We start from the raw sequence: 17,863 nt of genomic DNA, 5'->3' as shown, positions 1-17,863 counted from the left end.
TGCCTCGTCTACTTCTCCTCATGCTGGACATTTTGTGGAACCTCAGCAGGCACACGAACTGCGAGTTTATCCAAATGTCAGGGGTTCTACTCAGGATTATCAGAATTTGGTGCCAGGTCAGCTTGCAGAACAGGTTGTTCGCTTTGAGCGAAACAAGAAATGCTCACCCTGGCCTGTACAGCAATCACCAGCTGAAATGGCTGAAGCTGGTTTTTATGTTGCAGGTAAAATTGTGTAGGTTTAGTATGGTGACCATTCTAGGTTGAGCTGTTAAGAGTTATTTTTAATCACAGGTGCAATAAAGTTGCCACTGTTGTAATATAATTATATATTAAAAAAAGTCTGCACAAAATTGATAAAAGATCACTTTAGTTGATTGTATACTGACTGCTTAACTGAATTTAGATTGCTTTTTGCCAAAGAAGCATAAGACAATCAGTTTTATTGGGTGACATAATTGTTTTACTGATTTTGATTTGCTTGGGTAATAGTCAAGATCATGTGATCAAAGATAATGGATAAGAAGCTTAAAGAAGAAAAGATGTACTCTTTAGGAGAAACACAGCAGCATTTATTTCTAAAGAAGCATACTGGGAGGAAAACTTCTAGAAGGGTATGGTTACTCAATTTAATTTTCAGTATATAAGGCCTGTAGTAAAGGAGACTGCAAAGGAAACTAATAATAAAATATGTTTAAATTTTCATGCATGAACAAGAAGTGTTTGAAGATATGTGACCCAATTTTTTTTCTAACTAACCCAAGTTTTAACCAGATAGTGTTCCACCTTTTTAGATTCTGGAATGCATACTATTGCTGCAGCATCAAATAGAGCTGAAATGAATAACCAACCATTCGAATGAGAAGAATCTCTAGTGAATATTTGAAATGAAAATTGGTGACCAAACATTCATTCATTTGCTTAATGAGTAGCAAAACATAAAAAACAGACTTTGTAGTCAGTCATGCTGACCATAAGCAGTCCTTCCTGTTAGTCAGAAGGGCTGAACTATTAGAATGAATTCAAATAAACAGTAAATATTTATACTAAATAATCACAAGTCAAATGGAACTTACAGGCTAGTTCATTAGGTCGTATCCATGATTATCTTCACTTACAAAAGGTTGAGTTACTGCAAAGCTCGTGTATATAAAATCATCATGTGAAAAGGGCCCTGACTTGCTTGTGATAATGGAAACTATTTATGATTTGCATTAGGATTTTCAAAATGAATTACATGTACTGCAGCAGATAGGTATCTTGACATTATTCAAATTTAGCTTTCTATAAAGGACACTGTTATTTAATATTTTACTATTGTACATTGGAAAGATCCATACCTGATGGTTTATATGTACAAAAAAGTCCCAAGTTCCTCTGTTAATTCCATTTAATTTACATTCTTTTGAAATGGCTAGTTCCTTTCCTTACACACTGGTCTTTGAGAGAAATCCTTAAAATAAAGATGTATCCAAATATTAAGTAATACACAGTTGATGCATATAACATATTTTCAGTTAACATCTACTTTATTCTGCCATTTTTGCAACAGTATTTTAGTTTATATTTTAATTCTTGCATATATTCTATTTCTAGACTGAAGATGTTCCAAAAAGTTTGAATTTTTCAATAATAAAATAAACTTCTATGTTCAAAATATTTTAGCACAAAAAATAATTTTGATTTTTATGGATCAGCTGTAGTTGTTGTTGTTGTTAATAGGGTTTAACACCATTTTTCAGCACAAGATAGACTATACATGGTGGCCAGTATTAATGGTGGAGGAAGAACCCGGGAAAACCTCGGAAAGAACCACCAACCCACGAGAAGCTACTGGCAAGCTTTCTTGCATATCCACATTTGCCGAGCCCGAGACTAGAAAACACACAGACAGAGGTGAGATGGCAGTGATCCGTGACTGAGAGCGCTTTAGACCACTCGGCCACTCGGGGCCCCTGGATCAACTGTAAATGAAAAATTTAAAAGTATATAATAAATAAAGGTTCATTACATAGGATATTTGGTTTTATAAAGAAATTGTTGTTTTTTAGGTTTTTAATTGTGATAATTTTTGTCATGACTATACTGCATTGTCCTGTGTAGGTAACTGGAGCAGTTAACATTAGCGATGATTATGGTGGTTCTTTGAATTAGTTCCTGCCAAAAAGACAGGGGATATAGAGATATTAAACATGTATATCTGTTATGTAGAGACCATCTGCTCAGGGCCACACTTACGGGAATTTCATCAGCAACCAAGTTGTATCAATATCGTGTGTTAATGTTGTTGTTTTGGGTTTTCATTGTATGGTAGACTACATATGGCAGCCAGTGTAACTGGTGGAGGAAAAAACCTAGGAAAGCCCCTGTTAGAATCATGTTCTCACAGGAAGCTACTGGAAAGCTTTCTCACACACCCACACTGGCCTAGCCCAAGAATTGAACTCACACAGATAGAGGGGAGATGGCAGTGATCAGTAAAGATGAGTGCCTTAGACGACTTGGACACCCAGAATCTGTGTTTTAATGTACATAACAATGTGAGCAGTGGTTCTGTTTATTTGACTGCATTAGTTACATGATGGTTTTGATCCGGAATAAGTCTTTACTTTCCATTCCATTCTATAACATTAGAGCAATGTAAGATTAAAAGTTCAAGATTGCCATATTTGTTATGTACTATTTTAGGGCTCCAATGGTCATCATGGTCTCGAGCCAATAATTTAGGTTTCATTTTATGGTCTGTAACATATGAACTGTTTGAGATAAATTAATTAAATTTGGTAGCTACATATTGTCACTAGAAGTTGTGTTAACTTCCACATTTGAGGTCTGTTGTCAAGGTCAATGTCAAGGTCACATGTATATATTTCATGGTTGGTTCAGGGATGAACCATGGTACACTTATGCTTCTTTCTTGAATTACAGTTTTATCTTTGACCTTAATAACAATCATTATCTTTCACTTTTCTGTACTTTCACTCTAATTCCCTTTCAAATAAAGACACAAAACTTGGTTAATTTCTGTATCTGCCTAGGAACTCTGTAACAGTTCTATCAAATGGGTCACTGATAGATTTCATCACTGTATACCTTTGGCAACCTAACCACAGTAGCTGGTGGGGCATCCTTGGCTTTCATCTCAATGGTTCCTGTAACAAAACTTTTAAAGGACAGTTTCAAATATCTTCATACCAAACTCAATTTGTTTTGATTCCTTGGACATGGGGGATGGTGAGTGGGCCAGAGTATGTTTCAAATTTAGCTTGGTACTACCTCCACAGATTAATATTTGAATTTCATATCAGAATGGGTATTGGATTTGCAAATACTCAAGATTGAAATATAACTTTTAAAGAGAAACCTCCATGTTTGGCCTTTAAGGTTTTGGTAGCCTTATAGTGTAGGTGCAGAAGCAGGCTTGGTTGAGGTACAAACTACAGAGAAAATCTAGTTGTTTGTTGTCTCACTTACAAGGTGAGTCTCATTCAGTGCAGTGAATGATGCATTTTTTCCACTTGATGCATTATATATTTGCAATAAAATACAAGCCACTAAACTTAAAGAATCTACATACATGTATGTGTGTTAAATTAATCAAAGAGAAACAGTTTACTAACATAGGAACAGTGTTATATTAAGCACATACATGTAACATTGTCAGTGATTTATATTAGGCACATACATGTAACATTGTCACTGATTTATATTAGGCACATACATGTAACATTGTCAGTGATTTATATTAGGCACATACATGTAACATTGTCAATGATTTATGTTAAGCACATACATGTAACATTGTCAGTGATTTATATTAGGCACATTCATGTAACATTGTCAGTGATTTATATTAGGCACATTCATGTAACATTGTCAGCGATTTATATTAGGCACATACATGTAACATTGTCAGTGATTTATATTAAGCACATACATGTAACATTGTCAGTGATTTATATTAGGCACATGTAACATTGTCAGTGATTTATATTAGGCACATACATGTAACAATGTCAGTGATTTATGTTAAGCACATACATGTAACATTGTCAGTGATTTATATTAGGCACATTCATGTAACATTGTCAGTGATTTATATTAGGCACATTCATGTAACATTGTCAGTGATTTATATTAAGCACATACATGTAACATTGTCAGTTATTTATATTAAGCACATACATGTAACATTGTCAGTGATTTATATTAAGGATATACATGTAACATTGTCAGTGATTTATATTAAGCACATACATGTAACATTGTCAGTGATTTATATCAAGCGCGTTCATGTAACATGGTCAGTTCTTCAAAATTTGTTCCAAAATTTGATGATATCTGAATAATTTAAATACTAGAGCCCTAATAAAAAAAATTGTTATGAGCTAATTATGTCACCTTGACTAAATAAAGCTTATTATTATTATTATTATTATCCAGTTGTATTCAATAATGTAAAACCTTTTGCTTTAAATACTAGAGCCCTAATAAAAAAAATTGTTATGAGCTAATTATGTCACCTTGACTAAATAAAGCTTATTATTATTATTATTATTATCCAGTTGTATTCAATAATGTAAAACCTTTTGCTTTAAATACTAGAGCCCTAATAAAAAAAATTGTTATGAGCTAATTATGTCACCTTGACTAAATAAAGCTTATTATTATTATTATTATTATTATCCAGTTGTATTCAATAATACCTTCCCTGTAATTGTCCTATTTATAAGATTCTTTATTAAATTTATAAATAGCATGCTTCATCTGTTGTGTCTATATATTGGAATTCTTATGTACATATTCTTTCTATTACAGACAATGGAAGGAACTTCTTGTGCCAATATTGTAATTTTGAAGTTATCTTTCAAGATTTGACACATAGCTGTGATTTGTGGAGAATGCACAATCTTGATTGCTATCACCTTCGTATGCATCGGTTGGAGAATCAGGTACATAAAACTTTTGTTAAAGGAGGTTGGCTTATTTGATTGAGTCAAGGTACATACTTTGATAGAGACAATAAAATTGAAGAAAAGAAATATCCAGTGCCTTAACCACAGAGCCACCACAAATCTCAAAGGTTTTAAAGTTATAACTCTTGGGATGGGGGTGGGGTTGGCAGAGATATGAGGCAGATTTTAGCACTCTAGAAAAATCAGTACACCAGTGAATGAGATAATTGTTAGAAGCTCAGATTGGTGGTCATACCGATGGATGCCTTGTGCCCCAGACCTGCCATATGATATAATGCAGAAACAGCCCAAATATCATAAACTTTTTTTGAGAGAGATAATTCTACAGAAATAACTGAACAGCTGGAAATGCAAAAGTGAATGTGATTTTCACTGTTTTTATACCAGGCCATATTGAGTTTGCTGGTTCTGTTTCCTGACAGTTGTCAGGTTTAACAGATTGAATTTCCCATGTTTTAAAGCTCTATTGGTCATAGACAAGAAGAACTTTTGGATGGTATGTTGTCTGTTGTCCTTCATCTGTCCATCATCTTTTGTCTGTCTGCCTGTTAGTGTAAGTTTGTTATTGCTAATGCTCCTGAACTACTTTGAGGATTGCCATGAAACTTTACACACACATTTATCTCACAACCTAGTTTCTTAAATGAAAATGACGCACTTGGACCTCTGATATGGCTACCACAGTGGACATTCTGAAAATCTTGTTATTGCTACCTTTTCCAAATGGATGGTCCTGTCAACCTGAAATTTTCACAGAAAGACTTCCTGTGATGTCTGGTCAGTTCTAAATGAAAATGGTGACAATCTGATGTCCATTATGGCCACCTAGTGACCATCTTGAAAACCTTGTGATTGCTACTACTCCTGATTGGCTGAATAAATCTGCATGGAGTTCTCAGTAAAAGACTTCTTTTAGTGCCTAGTCAGTTCTGAATGAATATGGTGCACATTTGATGTCCAATATGGCGATGACAGTGGTCATCTTGAAAATCTTTTATTGCTACTCCTGATGAATTCAAAGTCAGATTGACATAGGATTTTTCACTAGAAGACTTTTTGTGATGCCTATAGTTGGTCATAAATGATAATGGTACTGACATAATATGCCCAATATGGCTGCTGTGGCATAAAATGCAATACTTTACAAAAATTAAATGAGCAGGGAATTTTAAAGGTAACATGAACTTGTAATTCTGTCTTTTATGTTGGTCTGTAGATCTTGGTTTCAATAAGATTGTATTTGCAAATGAATTGTTATGCTAGGATAGTGTAAATGCAATGAATGTGATTAATGGACTGAATGGCTTCTTGCTTGAAAGGTCATTGTTCTAAAGGTAGTATGCTGTGTTTGTAATGTTGGAGGCCTTGCATATCGTGCATGTTGAGTACATGTTAAAAGAACTAGAGAATCAGCTTGGCCATCTGCATCCGATATTTGCAATGTCTAGTTTTAATATTTATATAAAAAATTATAGAAAAAAATTGAAACTTTTACATATACATATGTGCAGGGATGTAACTCCCAAAGTTATGGAAATGTAAAGAATTATTCGAAGCTTAGAGAAGATGGTGAACTACATCACATTTGTTGTCTGGAAATACATTTAGACTGGCCCAAGCAAATATGGCACACTGTTAGTAAAGTATTGTGCATTTTTTAAAATATCTTGTATGCTTTTTGTTTTTTTAATCTGTATGGTGTGAAATCTATAGTAGTCCAGATGTGTTTTTGCTGTTCACAATTATTCATATTTGATATTTTTAGCATCTTATATATAAACATTTCTTTTTCTGTATTGTCATGGCTGCCAAACAAGGTCATGGATTTGAAATTCACAGGATCAGATTTTTTAAAATGCTTTTTGTATTTTTATGTTCAGTCTATATTTTTAACTTCCTCATACCAATTTTTTATAAAAAAAATCTTGACATTTTAAAAATGTTTATCTTGAAACATTCTTTTATCACTTCCATCATAGGATGGATTATATATAATGTTTTCATTATTCATCCATCCATCCATTGATCACACTTTTCATTTACAGAGCTCAGATCCATACTTTTTAAGATATCTCACTGAAATTAGGTACGCATATTTGACCAATGATCCTGATGTGTCTTTTGCTACTGACACTTTTCAGTTTTATAATTTTCATGTGTTTATCTGCTTGTCTATCTATCCATTCATTTTCCACATGTTTGTACAGGGCACAAATCCAAAACCATTTCAGATATTCTCTATGAAATTTTGACACACACATAAAGCTAGTGGTGTCTGCGTGCCTTAAACTAATCACAATTCTTCAGTTTCATCAGTATGTCCATCTATTATTCACACATTAATTTCTGAGACAAAATCAAAAACTGTATAAGATAACTATGAAATTTTGGTACATTTATCAAAGTAGTGTACAGATTGGGAGTGCTGGACCAAATTGTTCTTTCATTAGGAGCTTTAAAGTAAGTGCATAGTGGACCTGGGGAATTTGTTGTCTCAAGATGATTCTTCTTGAGATATGGCCCTTTATAGTTGGATACACCCCTTTTGTATCCACAAAGTTTCTTTTATGACCCTCAAGTAAATTGTCACAAGCATGGTCCCAATCTGATTAAAATCAGTTCTTCACAGGACAGTGGGGATCTGATTTTAATCAGATTGGCATGTTGCTTGTGGACCTATTCTCATAGCTTTATATTGGTGACAGCCAAAGATTGTCAGACATTGCTATTTGTAACTTTTGTCAAGTAAGGTAAACTATTTATATATTCATGTATTTGGAACATTTTAATTACAGTATGTTTTCATTATAACCTTAGACTGCCTTATAATTTCACTGCCACTTAATGAGATCGGATACATGACCATTCTTGCCTTCTAACAGGAATTGTGTTATAATAAAGGGCCTAATAGAGAGGGAGTGCTGTACTGTCTTATTCATTTATAATAGGTTAATGCACTGCACCTCCGGATGAGATTGAGTTGTTTTTACATTTGACTTTAGATCATTTTTTAGTAAGAATTCTTGTTTAAAATTATACTTCTTCCTTTCCACTTTTCACAAACAGCAGTAACTCACTTGGTATAGTGTTGGACTTGAGGGTTACAGGTTTAATACCAGCCTAGGCCAGCTTGCGTTGTTTGCCATGGTGTGTCCTTGGAGAAAATCATTTAGCCCCCATTTCCTCAATATAATAAAACCAATATTTATTTTATAACTGCCATGTAAAAGAAATAACCAACCAACCATCCAGTTCTTTTCACTATTCACTTTTGATGGATATGTTAGTATGATAGGTACTTTGATAGATTTACTTCGGTCATAACGAACTTTGATAAAACATGATTTAGGAGACCCTTGGGTCTCATTATATAAGCAGTTTATGGTATTTTGGTCCATCGAGTGACAAGAAAAGTTTAAATATATGAAATTTTTGGCAAAATTACTTTACAAAAAAATTAATACCTTGTCTCCTTCAGGAAATGGCAGATGCAATGTATTGTTCAGTATTCTCTTATATTTAGTGATCTAAATTGCATTAATTCTGTAAATGTAAATGAATACTTATAACATATTACTTTGCTGTCAGACACTGATGGAAATTACATGTATAAAGTAATCAATTTAATGACCACCCAGTGTTTTAGTTTTGTAGATCTGTTGCTGCTTTTCTAGCTCATTTTTTTAAAAAAAACTTGTGAGCAGCAGTTTATTTTAAAGATGTATTCCTTCTTCATTCTCCTAAATATTTGATGTGCTTAGTGTTTTGTTAAGTTGTATTGTTAGCTTACAAAATAGTACAAAACTTTCTTTGATTTGTAGAGTTTATTTTAAATTACTAGGGATAGCATGTATTACATGTGTGGAAGGGCTTATAGAGCAATGCTGATTCCTATTTAAAATTTAAAGTAGGCAGTAATTCAGGCCAGTAACAGGTTGTGGGAGCCATATAGTATTTGCCTTTTCAGCTGTATATCCATTCATACTTATTGTAAACAGCATAGCACAGCTACCTTTTGACATAATTCATTGCCTTTAGTTGGTGTATTGCTTTATAGGGTTCATCTGGTGTTGAACTAATTATATTTTTACAAATTAGATGAGGTATTTTGTGAACAAAGAAGAACACAAACTTAGATACCCAACTGAGTCTTAATAACATTAATCATACCGTTATGAATTCATCAAGAGGCTAAATTACCAAGACTGTGTCAGGGAGCATTTGATTATATGAATCTCTCAGAATGAGTTTTCTCACTGTAATCAAGTGCTGCATTTCAAACACACACCAAACATCTGGAGCTTTTACTGACAGCATGACATATCAATCAAATGTGACATCATAAAACATGATCTATGCTTATGGCAGGATTGGTACACTAATATCTTTGGACTAAATGCTTGAAATTAATTATTTGTATAATTTAAATACATTAAACAGTTCATATACACATATATATTAGCTTGTAGATGAGTATAACCTTGTTTAAGGTTTCATTTTACTTGCTCTAGTTTTGATGTAGTTAAACCAACCTCCATTGTTTTTCATTAATTTGGATCTTAACAGTTTGGTTTTTTTTTTGTAACCAACATTGCTCAGGAACAATGTACAATTTAATATCTTTAACACATCCTCATATAATTTTGTGTGTATCATCATCATCATCAATTCCGTAGTCTAGAAGACCGTTGGGGCACCACACAAGATCTACAACCACCTTCCTCCATTCCTCTCAGTTTTCCATCTTCTCAGTTAGTTGCTCAGTTTCAAACCTGTCCACTCTCAAATGTTATCTTCCCACCTCTTTCTCTGCCTGGCTCTCTTTCTTCTTCCTTGGACAGTGCCTTGTAGGATTGTCGTGGCAAGTCCTGATGATCGTGAGACATGCCCAAACCACTGCAGTTTCCATTTTTTTACTATGGTCAGGAGGTCATCGTGAGGCCCAATGACTTGTCTTATCCTTTGCCTATTACTTCACTGGTGATATGGTCTTTGTATGTGACACCGAGGATCTTTTGGAAACATCTCATCTCTGTAGCCTGTATCCTTTTGTCCAAGTCTGCTGTTATGGTCCATGATTCACATGCATAGAGAAATATAGAAATCACCAGTGAGTATCAGTCTGACTTTTGAACTGAGTGAGATGTTCATGTCCTTCCAGATGGGCTTCAGTTTTGTCAGTGCTGCTGTTGTCTTTGCAATCCTGGAGAGTATTTCAGGCTTCAATCCTTCATCTGTTACAGTTGCCCCCAAATACTTGAAGCTGTGGATTGTTTCTAGCTTTGTACCTTGGACCCTGATGTCAGTGCTGATGCCCTTGATGTTATTGGTCACCATTTTGGTCTTCTCTCCACTAATTTCCATGCCATAGGCTGCAGAGGTTTTGTCAAGGCTCTCTACTAAGCTAGCTAATTCTTGTTGATTTCCTGCTAGCCCATCAATGTCATCGGCAAAACGTAAGTTGGTGATTGTTCTGCCTCTGATGCTGACTGTCCCTGTATGCTTATCAAGTGCGTCTGCCATGATTCTCTCCAGAAAGATGTTGAACAATGTGGGAGAGAGCAGACAGCCTTGTCGGACTCTGACCGTCTTCTGAATCAGTCCCATATGCTGCCATTGAAGTATACTGCACTGGTGGCCTTGTCATAGAGGTGCTGTATTACTGTGATGAGGTTGGCATTGATGTTGTAAAGTCTCATGGTCGCCTACAAGGCTGCATGCCCTACCCTGTCAAATGCCTTCTTGAAATCCATGAAGACATGCTACAGATCTTGCTGGTGTTGGAGGTACTTCTCACACAATATCCTGAGGTTGAAGATCTGCTCTGTTGTGCTGCGCCCTGCTCTGAACCCCACCTGCTCCTCAACAATGATCTTTTTAGCCTGTGGTTTTAGTCTGTTCAGCAGTATCCTTAACGTGACTTTGTTTGGATGGCTTATAAGACTGATAGTAAGTTGCCTTTCTTGTGGAGGATGATGATCAGTGATTTGGTCCATGGCGCTGGCCATACTCCTGTTTGCCAGATCTTGTTGCAGATGTTTGTGAGGGTGCTAATCATTGCTTCTCCCTCAGCTTGGATTAGTTCTGCTGGGATGTTGTCCAGTCCTGCTGACTTAAACTTTTTCAGTGATCTCACTGTGTCTTCTACTTCTTTGCATATGATAGGGTGGTTGTCATTGTTAGTTGCTGGAGGGATGTTCAGGACCTCTGGATCTATTGTGGCTCAGTTGTTGTAAAGTTCTGCGCAGTACTCTGTCCATCTTTTCAGAATATCTTTTTCTTCTGTGAGGCAGTTTCCAGCTTTGTCCTGTAAGGAGGTAACTTGCCATTGTTTTGTGCATGTTAGAACATGGATCAGTTGGTATGCTTTCCTGCTGTTGTTCCTTTTCAAGTTTCCCTCAGTGTCTTTGGACATTTCTTCTATCCAGTTCTCTTTTGCTTTTTTTCAAGCTTTTCTTGACATCCTGGTTGACTGCCTTGTACTGCTCTGCCCCTTTTATATCGTTCTTTTTCTTCTTCAGTTCCCTTCTCTTGTCACACAGGTTCAGAACCTCAGCTGTGACCCAGGGTTTCTTGACTGGGTGATGTCTACCGAGGATATTGCTGGCTGTTTCGGTTGTTGCTGTATTGAAGGTGGTGATAAACATGTCCATGTCAGTATTGTCAGCATTGAGGATAGTGAGCGGTGCAAATTTCCCACCAATCATTGCCTGGAAGGTTTTTGCTATTTCAGGATCCTTCAGTTTCTCAAGATCAAATTTTATTCTTGTGTGGCTCTCTTTCTTGACCTTCTTTAGATGTAGCCTGAAGGTCATCATCACCAGATCATGGTCACTTCCTATGTCCACTCCGGGAAAGTTTCTGGTTTTGTGTGTATAGACATACATAGTTGTCTTTATTATAGATTTTGTCAGTTACTTAATTTTTTACAGAGTTATAGACCTTGTTGATGAATATAATACCTTCAGTTTTGTATTAATTTACTATAACATAAAATATCCTATTGCACTGTAAATATTGTTTAATAGATGTAGATGTGCCTTTTTAGTTAAGGAATTTGTCTCTTTGACAGTTATGAACTGTGTCAGTCAATTTCAGACCTTCACTAATGGAGGTTGCTTGAACCAAGCATACCTTAGGACCCATTGAGAATATCCAGATTCAGTTTGGTGAACACTAGTGTCTAAGATATGTAGATGTGCATTTTGGGGAATTCATTTCTTCACACCAGTTTATACAGTGCATGATCATATGTGTTATGGGCTTTGTCAATCAATTTTACAGCTTCATATTGCAGTGGATGCCTGTTTGAGAGCCATCTTTTTACATTTTGTTTTTGTTGGCCCCTTTGTAGCTCAGTGACTTTGTCTTGTTGGAATAGGAACTAACTAGAAATTTGAAAGCCAAGATAAAAGTTTGCCATGGATTTATATTTGAATTATTACAATGAAGTTTGTATGCTTCAATGTTCATTATTTCCATATCCTGTCAAGCAAAGCAGGGGATTGGACTTCCACACTTTTGTGTATGCTTCTTGATTTGAAAACCCTACTTCTTAAATTATAGTTGATTCTTCCTATGATCTTATATGTAAGAACTTGCTTAGTTATAAATTGTTGTTGGCATCCGTTAGTCTCGAGAGACAATGGAACTGCGCCCATGAGAGATGTCCCGGTTGGTGGTTGTGCAGCGTCTGCTGTGGCTAAGTAGTCCAATGCGGGAGTGGCAGTCCCTGCTGCACTTGCTGCACTTGAAGGTTGTGTCAGGTGTTGGATGAAGCTGCTTCTTCTTCCTCTGCGATCATCTTTCATCAGCTAGCAAGCGTTGCTTGTCCTCTCCGGCTTTCAGACCAGTGATCAGAGCATGTCGCCAGCCTGATCTGTCTAGAGCAAGCTCTTCCCAGGTGTTGACATCAATATCAAGGGCTTTCATGTCATGCTTACAGACATCCTTGAAGCGGAGATGTGGCCGTCCGATCAACCTTTTGCCAGAGGCGAGTTCCGAATAAAGAATGTCTATGGGGATCCGTCCGTCAACCATCTGACGTACATGGCCCAGCCATCTGATGCGGCATTGGCAGAGGAATGTGATCATGCTGGGAATCTTGGCACATTCAGGCACCCCGTTGTTTGTTACTTGATCGCTCCAGGTGATCCCGAGTATGCGTCGGAGGCATCGCATGTGAAAGGCGCTCAGTCTTTTCTCTTGTGAGGCATACACAGTCCAGGTTTCACTGGCATACATGAGAGTGCTTAGCACGCATGCACGGTACACGGTGATCTTAGTGTTCATTGTCAGCATGCTGTTGTTCCACGTTCTCTGCGACAACCTGGAGAGAGTTGTTGATGCCTTTCTGATCCGCTTGTTGAGCTCAGCATCGAGCGAGAGGTTGTTGGTGATGGTAGAGCCAAAATACATGAACTGACTCACCACCTCAAGTTCGTAGTTGCTGATTATGATGCTTGGGGGGTCTGCGTCCTGAACCATCACGTTTGTTTTCTTTAGGCTTATGATTAACCCGAACTCATCACATGCTTTAGCAAAGCGGGCCATCAGGCGCTGAAGCTCAGCTTCTGTGTGGGTGGCTAGAGCAGCATCGTCTGCGAAGAGCAAGTCCCTGATGGTTACTTCACGCACTTTGCTCTTTGCCTTCAGTCGTGCCAGGTTGAACAGTCTGCCGTCTGATCATGTGTGCAGGTAAATCCCTTCTGTGGATGTCCCAAAGGCGTGCTTGAGCAGGACTGCGAAGAAGATGCCGAAGAGCGTGGGGGCAAGGAAACAGCCCTGTTTAACTCCACTGCGGATGTCAGAGGGGTCGGATGTTGAGCCATCGTACTGCACTTTGCCTTTCATGTCGTCGTGGAAGGACTGGATCATGCTTAGCAGCTTCGGAGGGCAACCAATGTTTGCCAGGATTGTGAAGAGTCCGTCTCTGCTGACCAGATCGAATGCCTTGGTGAGGTCTATAAAGGCCAGGAAGAGGGGTCTGTGTTGTTCTCTGCATTTTTCCTGCAGTTGCCTGACAGAGAAGATCATGTCGATTGTGGATCTCTCTGCGCGGAACCCGCACTGCGACTCTGGGTAAACTCTGTCAGCAAGCATCTGCAGTCTGTTCAGGATGACGCGTGCGAAAACTTTACCCACGATGCTGAGAAGTGATATGCCCCTGTAGTTGTTGCTGTCGCTTCTGTTGCCCTTGTTCTTGTACAGGGTTATGATGTTAACATCTCTCATGTCCTGAGGCACTGCCCCCTCGTCCCAGCACTGGCAGAGGAGGTCGTGCAGGTGTGTGAGAAGCATGCTACATCCACACTTGATGAGTTCTGCTGTGATGCCATCCTTCCCTGGGGCTTTACCTAGGGACAGTTTCTCTAAGGCCTTCTTTAGTTCCTCTACAGTAGGTTTCTCGTCCAGTTCGGCCATGAGAGGGAGGTTTCCAATGGCGTTGAGGGCATCATTGTTCACGTGGTTCTCTTTGGAGTACAGTTTGGAGTAGTATTCCACCCAATGCTCCATCTGCTTGCCCTTGTTGTGGATGGTATCGCCTGTGGCAGACTTCAGTGGTGCTGTCAGTTTCTTCGTGGGACCCATTGCTTTCTTTATGCCATCGTACATGCCTCTGATGTTTCCAATATCTGCTGCTGACTGGATACTCTGACAGAGCTGAAGCCAGTATTCACTGGCACACTGCCGTGCTAATCTCTGCACTTTGCTTCTGGTATGCCTGTAGTGTCTTCTGACAGGGGGATCGCTTGTATTGCAGGTGAGCACTGCGACGCTCTTCTATGGCTGGCATGAGTGTGGCAGAGTTAGCCTCAAACCAGTCATTGTTCTTTGATTTCTTCTTACCAAAGATCCATATGGCTGTGATGTATACAGTCTCTCTGATGTAATCCCATCTTTCTTTGGCATTGCCGTTGGGGGGTTCTGAGTCAGACGTCTTGGAAAGAGCATATGTGAATTCCTCAGCCTTGTCTGGATATGATGTCTTGCTCACATCAATGCGTGGTTGACCCTCTTGCCTAGAGTGGTGGATCTTCTTTGGCTGAAGCTTCATTTTGCAGCACACCAACAAGTGGTCGGTGTCGCAGTCAGCACTGTGGAAGGTACGGGTAAGAAGCACACCCTTCATAGCTGACCGTCGTGTAATGATCAAGTCCAGCTGGTGCCAGTGTTTAGACCGGGGATGCCTCCAAGACACTTGGTGCTGTGGCATTGTCTGAAAGAATGAATTGGTGATGCTGAATTCGTGGTACGAGCACATCTCTAGAAGGCGCTGCCCATTCTCATTCATCTTCCCAACGCCAAACTTGCCAAGACAGGAGGGCCAAGAGTCATGATCGGCACCCACCCTAGCATTGAAGTCGCCCAGCAAAATCAAGTTCTCTTCCTTGGGAATTTTGTCAATGAGCGAGTTTAACTCATCATAAAACTCATCCTTGGTATCTGTGGCGAATCTTAGTGTGGGAGCGTAAACACTGATCAGGTTGACAGGCCTGTTTGTGGTGTGGAGGCGGAGGGATAGCAGTCTTTCATTTCCTTGTTGGCAGGGTTCTGTCATTCCCAGCAGAGTGTTCTGACAGCGAATCCAACACCAAACTCTTTGGCTTCATCTGCACTCTTTCCTTGCCAGAAGAATGTGTAGTTCTTTTCTCTGAGGGACCCAGAATCTGGTAGTTGTGTCTCCTGTAGTGAGGCGATGTCGACCTGGAGCCTTGCAAGTTCATCGTTGATGACTGAAGTCTTACGAACATCACTGATTGTCTGGAGATCATCTGAAAAGCCCAGTCAGCATGGTGCGGACATTCCAGGTACCTAGCTTGAGGATTGAAGTCTTCTTTTTTATTTTTATTTTGTTATTTCTTGGTGCAGTAGTTGCAGTCCGCTTGTCAGGTACTCGCGTACCTTAAGCCTTACGCACCCAGCAAGGCAGGCGAACTGTGGCGGGACAGCACCTTTTTGGCTGGGGGCTGCGCAGTTTGAGGCGGGCAGAAGCTGTCCAGTAAAACATGTTGGTCTCTCCCACTGTCAGAAGCAACCCCTGGCGTCTGGCTCTACGCCAATCGAGCGGTGACTTATAACCGGTAAACTGCTGCTTCCCGTGTTGTGTCGACGCTATGGAGTGAAGCTGGAGTGTCCTCTCCAGGGTGCAAGCCTGGGCAGGGTGATATGGAGAATCAACTGTTGCCCATGCAGCTGATCCCCCCTCTCCACGCAGCTGATGGATCCAAGGGAAAGGACAAGCCGATACGTCATGGCACCAGCTGCGTCGCAGGAGTTGCCGAGATGACACTGAAATCAATGCCAAGTCGCCTTAGGGACTCCGACTCCGGATTTTCTGTTGGGGTTTACTCCCTTAGCCTTTCCCCTGAGAGGGTATAGTCGCAAGGCAGCGAAGGTTTGAAATCGGAGTTTACCTTCTCCTAGATGGGCGACCAACCAAGGTTAATGAGCCCCATCTGCCTGAAGCATCTGGTTTTGAGGTGCCAGAAGCTTGCCTGTCATCCCTTCTCCAGTCAGTTTAAACAGGTTCCGCCACTCATGAAGGCCTGGAGCTGGATTTGGTTGTCAGAGGCTCTATCAGACGCAAGCCATTGGGAGATTTCCAAGGGAAGTGGGTGCTTATCTCCCACAACCGCCCCCGGCAATGACAACCCTTGAAACCCAGTTATAAATAGAACTAACTCAAAAATACTGCATTTGTAAGTCATGTATCCCTGCACTCACCAGTTTTGATCCCTGTGTAAACTTTAACTGTCTTGGTTGATGAGGACAGCATAAGCGTTAGCAAGGGACTTAAGATTCAGTTGCATATCTACATTTGTCTCTTCATCTGTTCATGCCTTGTAAGTATATACTATGTAAGTTTATTGAAAGGTATAATATAAAAAAAAAGGATGAAGTCCAGGTTAAATTTCTAGAAATGATTAGTTTTTTTTTTAATTTGATCTTCTTACCTGGCAAACTCAGTAAAACACTTGTTTTTTTAATATATTTAATGTATGTGCACTTACGAGTATAGATGTGTTTGTGTGTGGAAGTACATAAAGGTTCATGACATAAAATTAATTTTTTAAAACTAATATACCTGTACAATTTTGTCTTGAAACCAGGGCCTTTTTTATTATAGGATAGAGACACTCACAATTGTGCTACCCTACAGTCGACAAATGCCATGCTTACAGTTCAGCAATCAGCAGCCTGCTTGCCTAGAGGACAACAGTCACAAAATATTAGTGGACAGTCTGCAGGTATATGCAAATATAACTGAGTAATCTCAGTCAGTCTACTTACAGATGATCCAAAGCATAAAACTAGCTCTCCAATGATCTTTATACAGGTATTTCTAAACATGTTTTTGTTTTAGGATTGCCTGAGTTCAGAATAAATGGATGTTACATATATCTGATTTAATTCATATTTATTTTAATTTAATTGTTTGTCAGTTTTAAATTTTTTATTCTATTATATGCTATTATAATGTAAATTTATTCATTGGAGATGATATTTTTCCAGAAAATTGGTTGACCTGAATCATTCTTTTCATAAACACCAGGTGTTGGCCTGGATGCTGACCTTGATTCAAAATTAGTAAACAAAGTTCTGTTTTTATTTTAAAATGATTGGATGTTGTCAAGGTCATGATGGGGCTTTGGGTTTAAGATGTAAACAACTTTTTTTATTTTTTATTTCTTAGAGAAAATTATTGGTCTAATCAATGCCATATTATGTGCTGTGTACGTGATATAAACATGATCACGTGACACCCCCCCCTTCTGATTTTGCAACTTGGGGGAATTTCGAAACTACGTCTTATAATACAATATAATCTTTGTTTTAGAGAGAGATCTCTCAGTTTGGGGCTTTTTACACTGATGTCAAGTTAGT

The 17,863-nt window shown here is 38.6% G+C and overlaps 1 protein-coding gene across 1 annotated transcript in view; it reads left to right on the top strand.

Moving 5' to 3' along the window:
• The first annotated feature begins 1 nt into the window (after position 1).
• Positions 2 to 17,863, top strand: part of LOC149806910 (uncharacterized) — an 83,196-nt gene continuing 65,334 nt past the window's right edge. The window contains exons 1-3 of the mRNA XM_089932146.1: positions 2 to 224; positions 4,818 to 4,951; positions 17,106 to 17,226. Coding sequence (XP_089788272.1) covers positions 197 to 224; positions 4,818 to 4,951; positions 17,106 to 17,226 — 283 coding nt within the window. The 5' untranslated portion in view covers positions 2 to 196. The remainder of the gene's footprint in view (positions 225 to 4,817; positions 4,952 to 17,105; positions 17,227 to 17,863) is intronic.

This window comes from Sinohyriopsis cumingii, chromosome 1, assembly GCF_028554795.1.
Source record: "Sinohyriopsis cumingii isolate HCF-2022 chromosome 1, ASM2855479v2, whole genome shotgun sequence".
In the NCBI taxonomy this organism is placed as follows: Eukaryota; Metazoa; Mollusca; class Bivalvia; order Unionida; family Unionidae; genus Sinohyriopsis; species Sinohyriopsis cumingii.
Note: the sequence above shows the minus strand (reverse complement) of the source record. Positions and strands in the feature narration are given on the sequence as shown.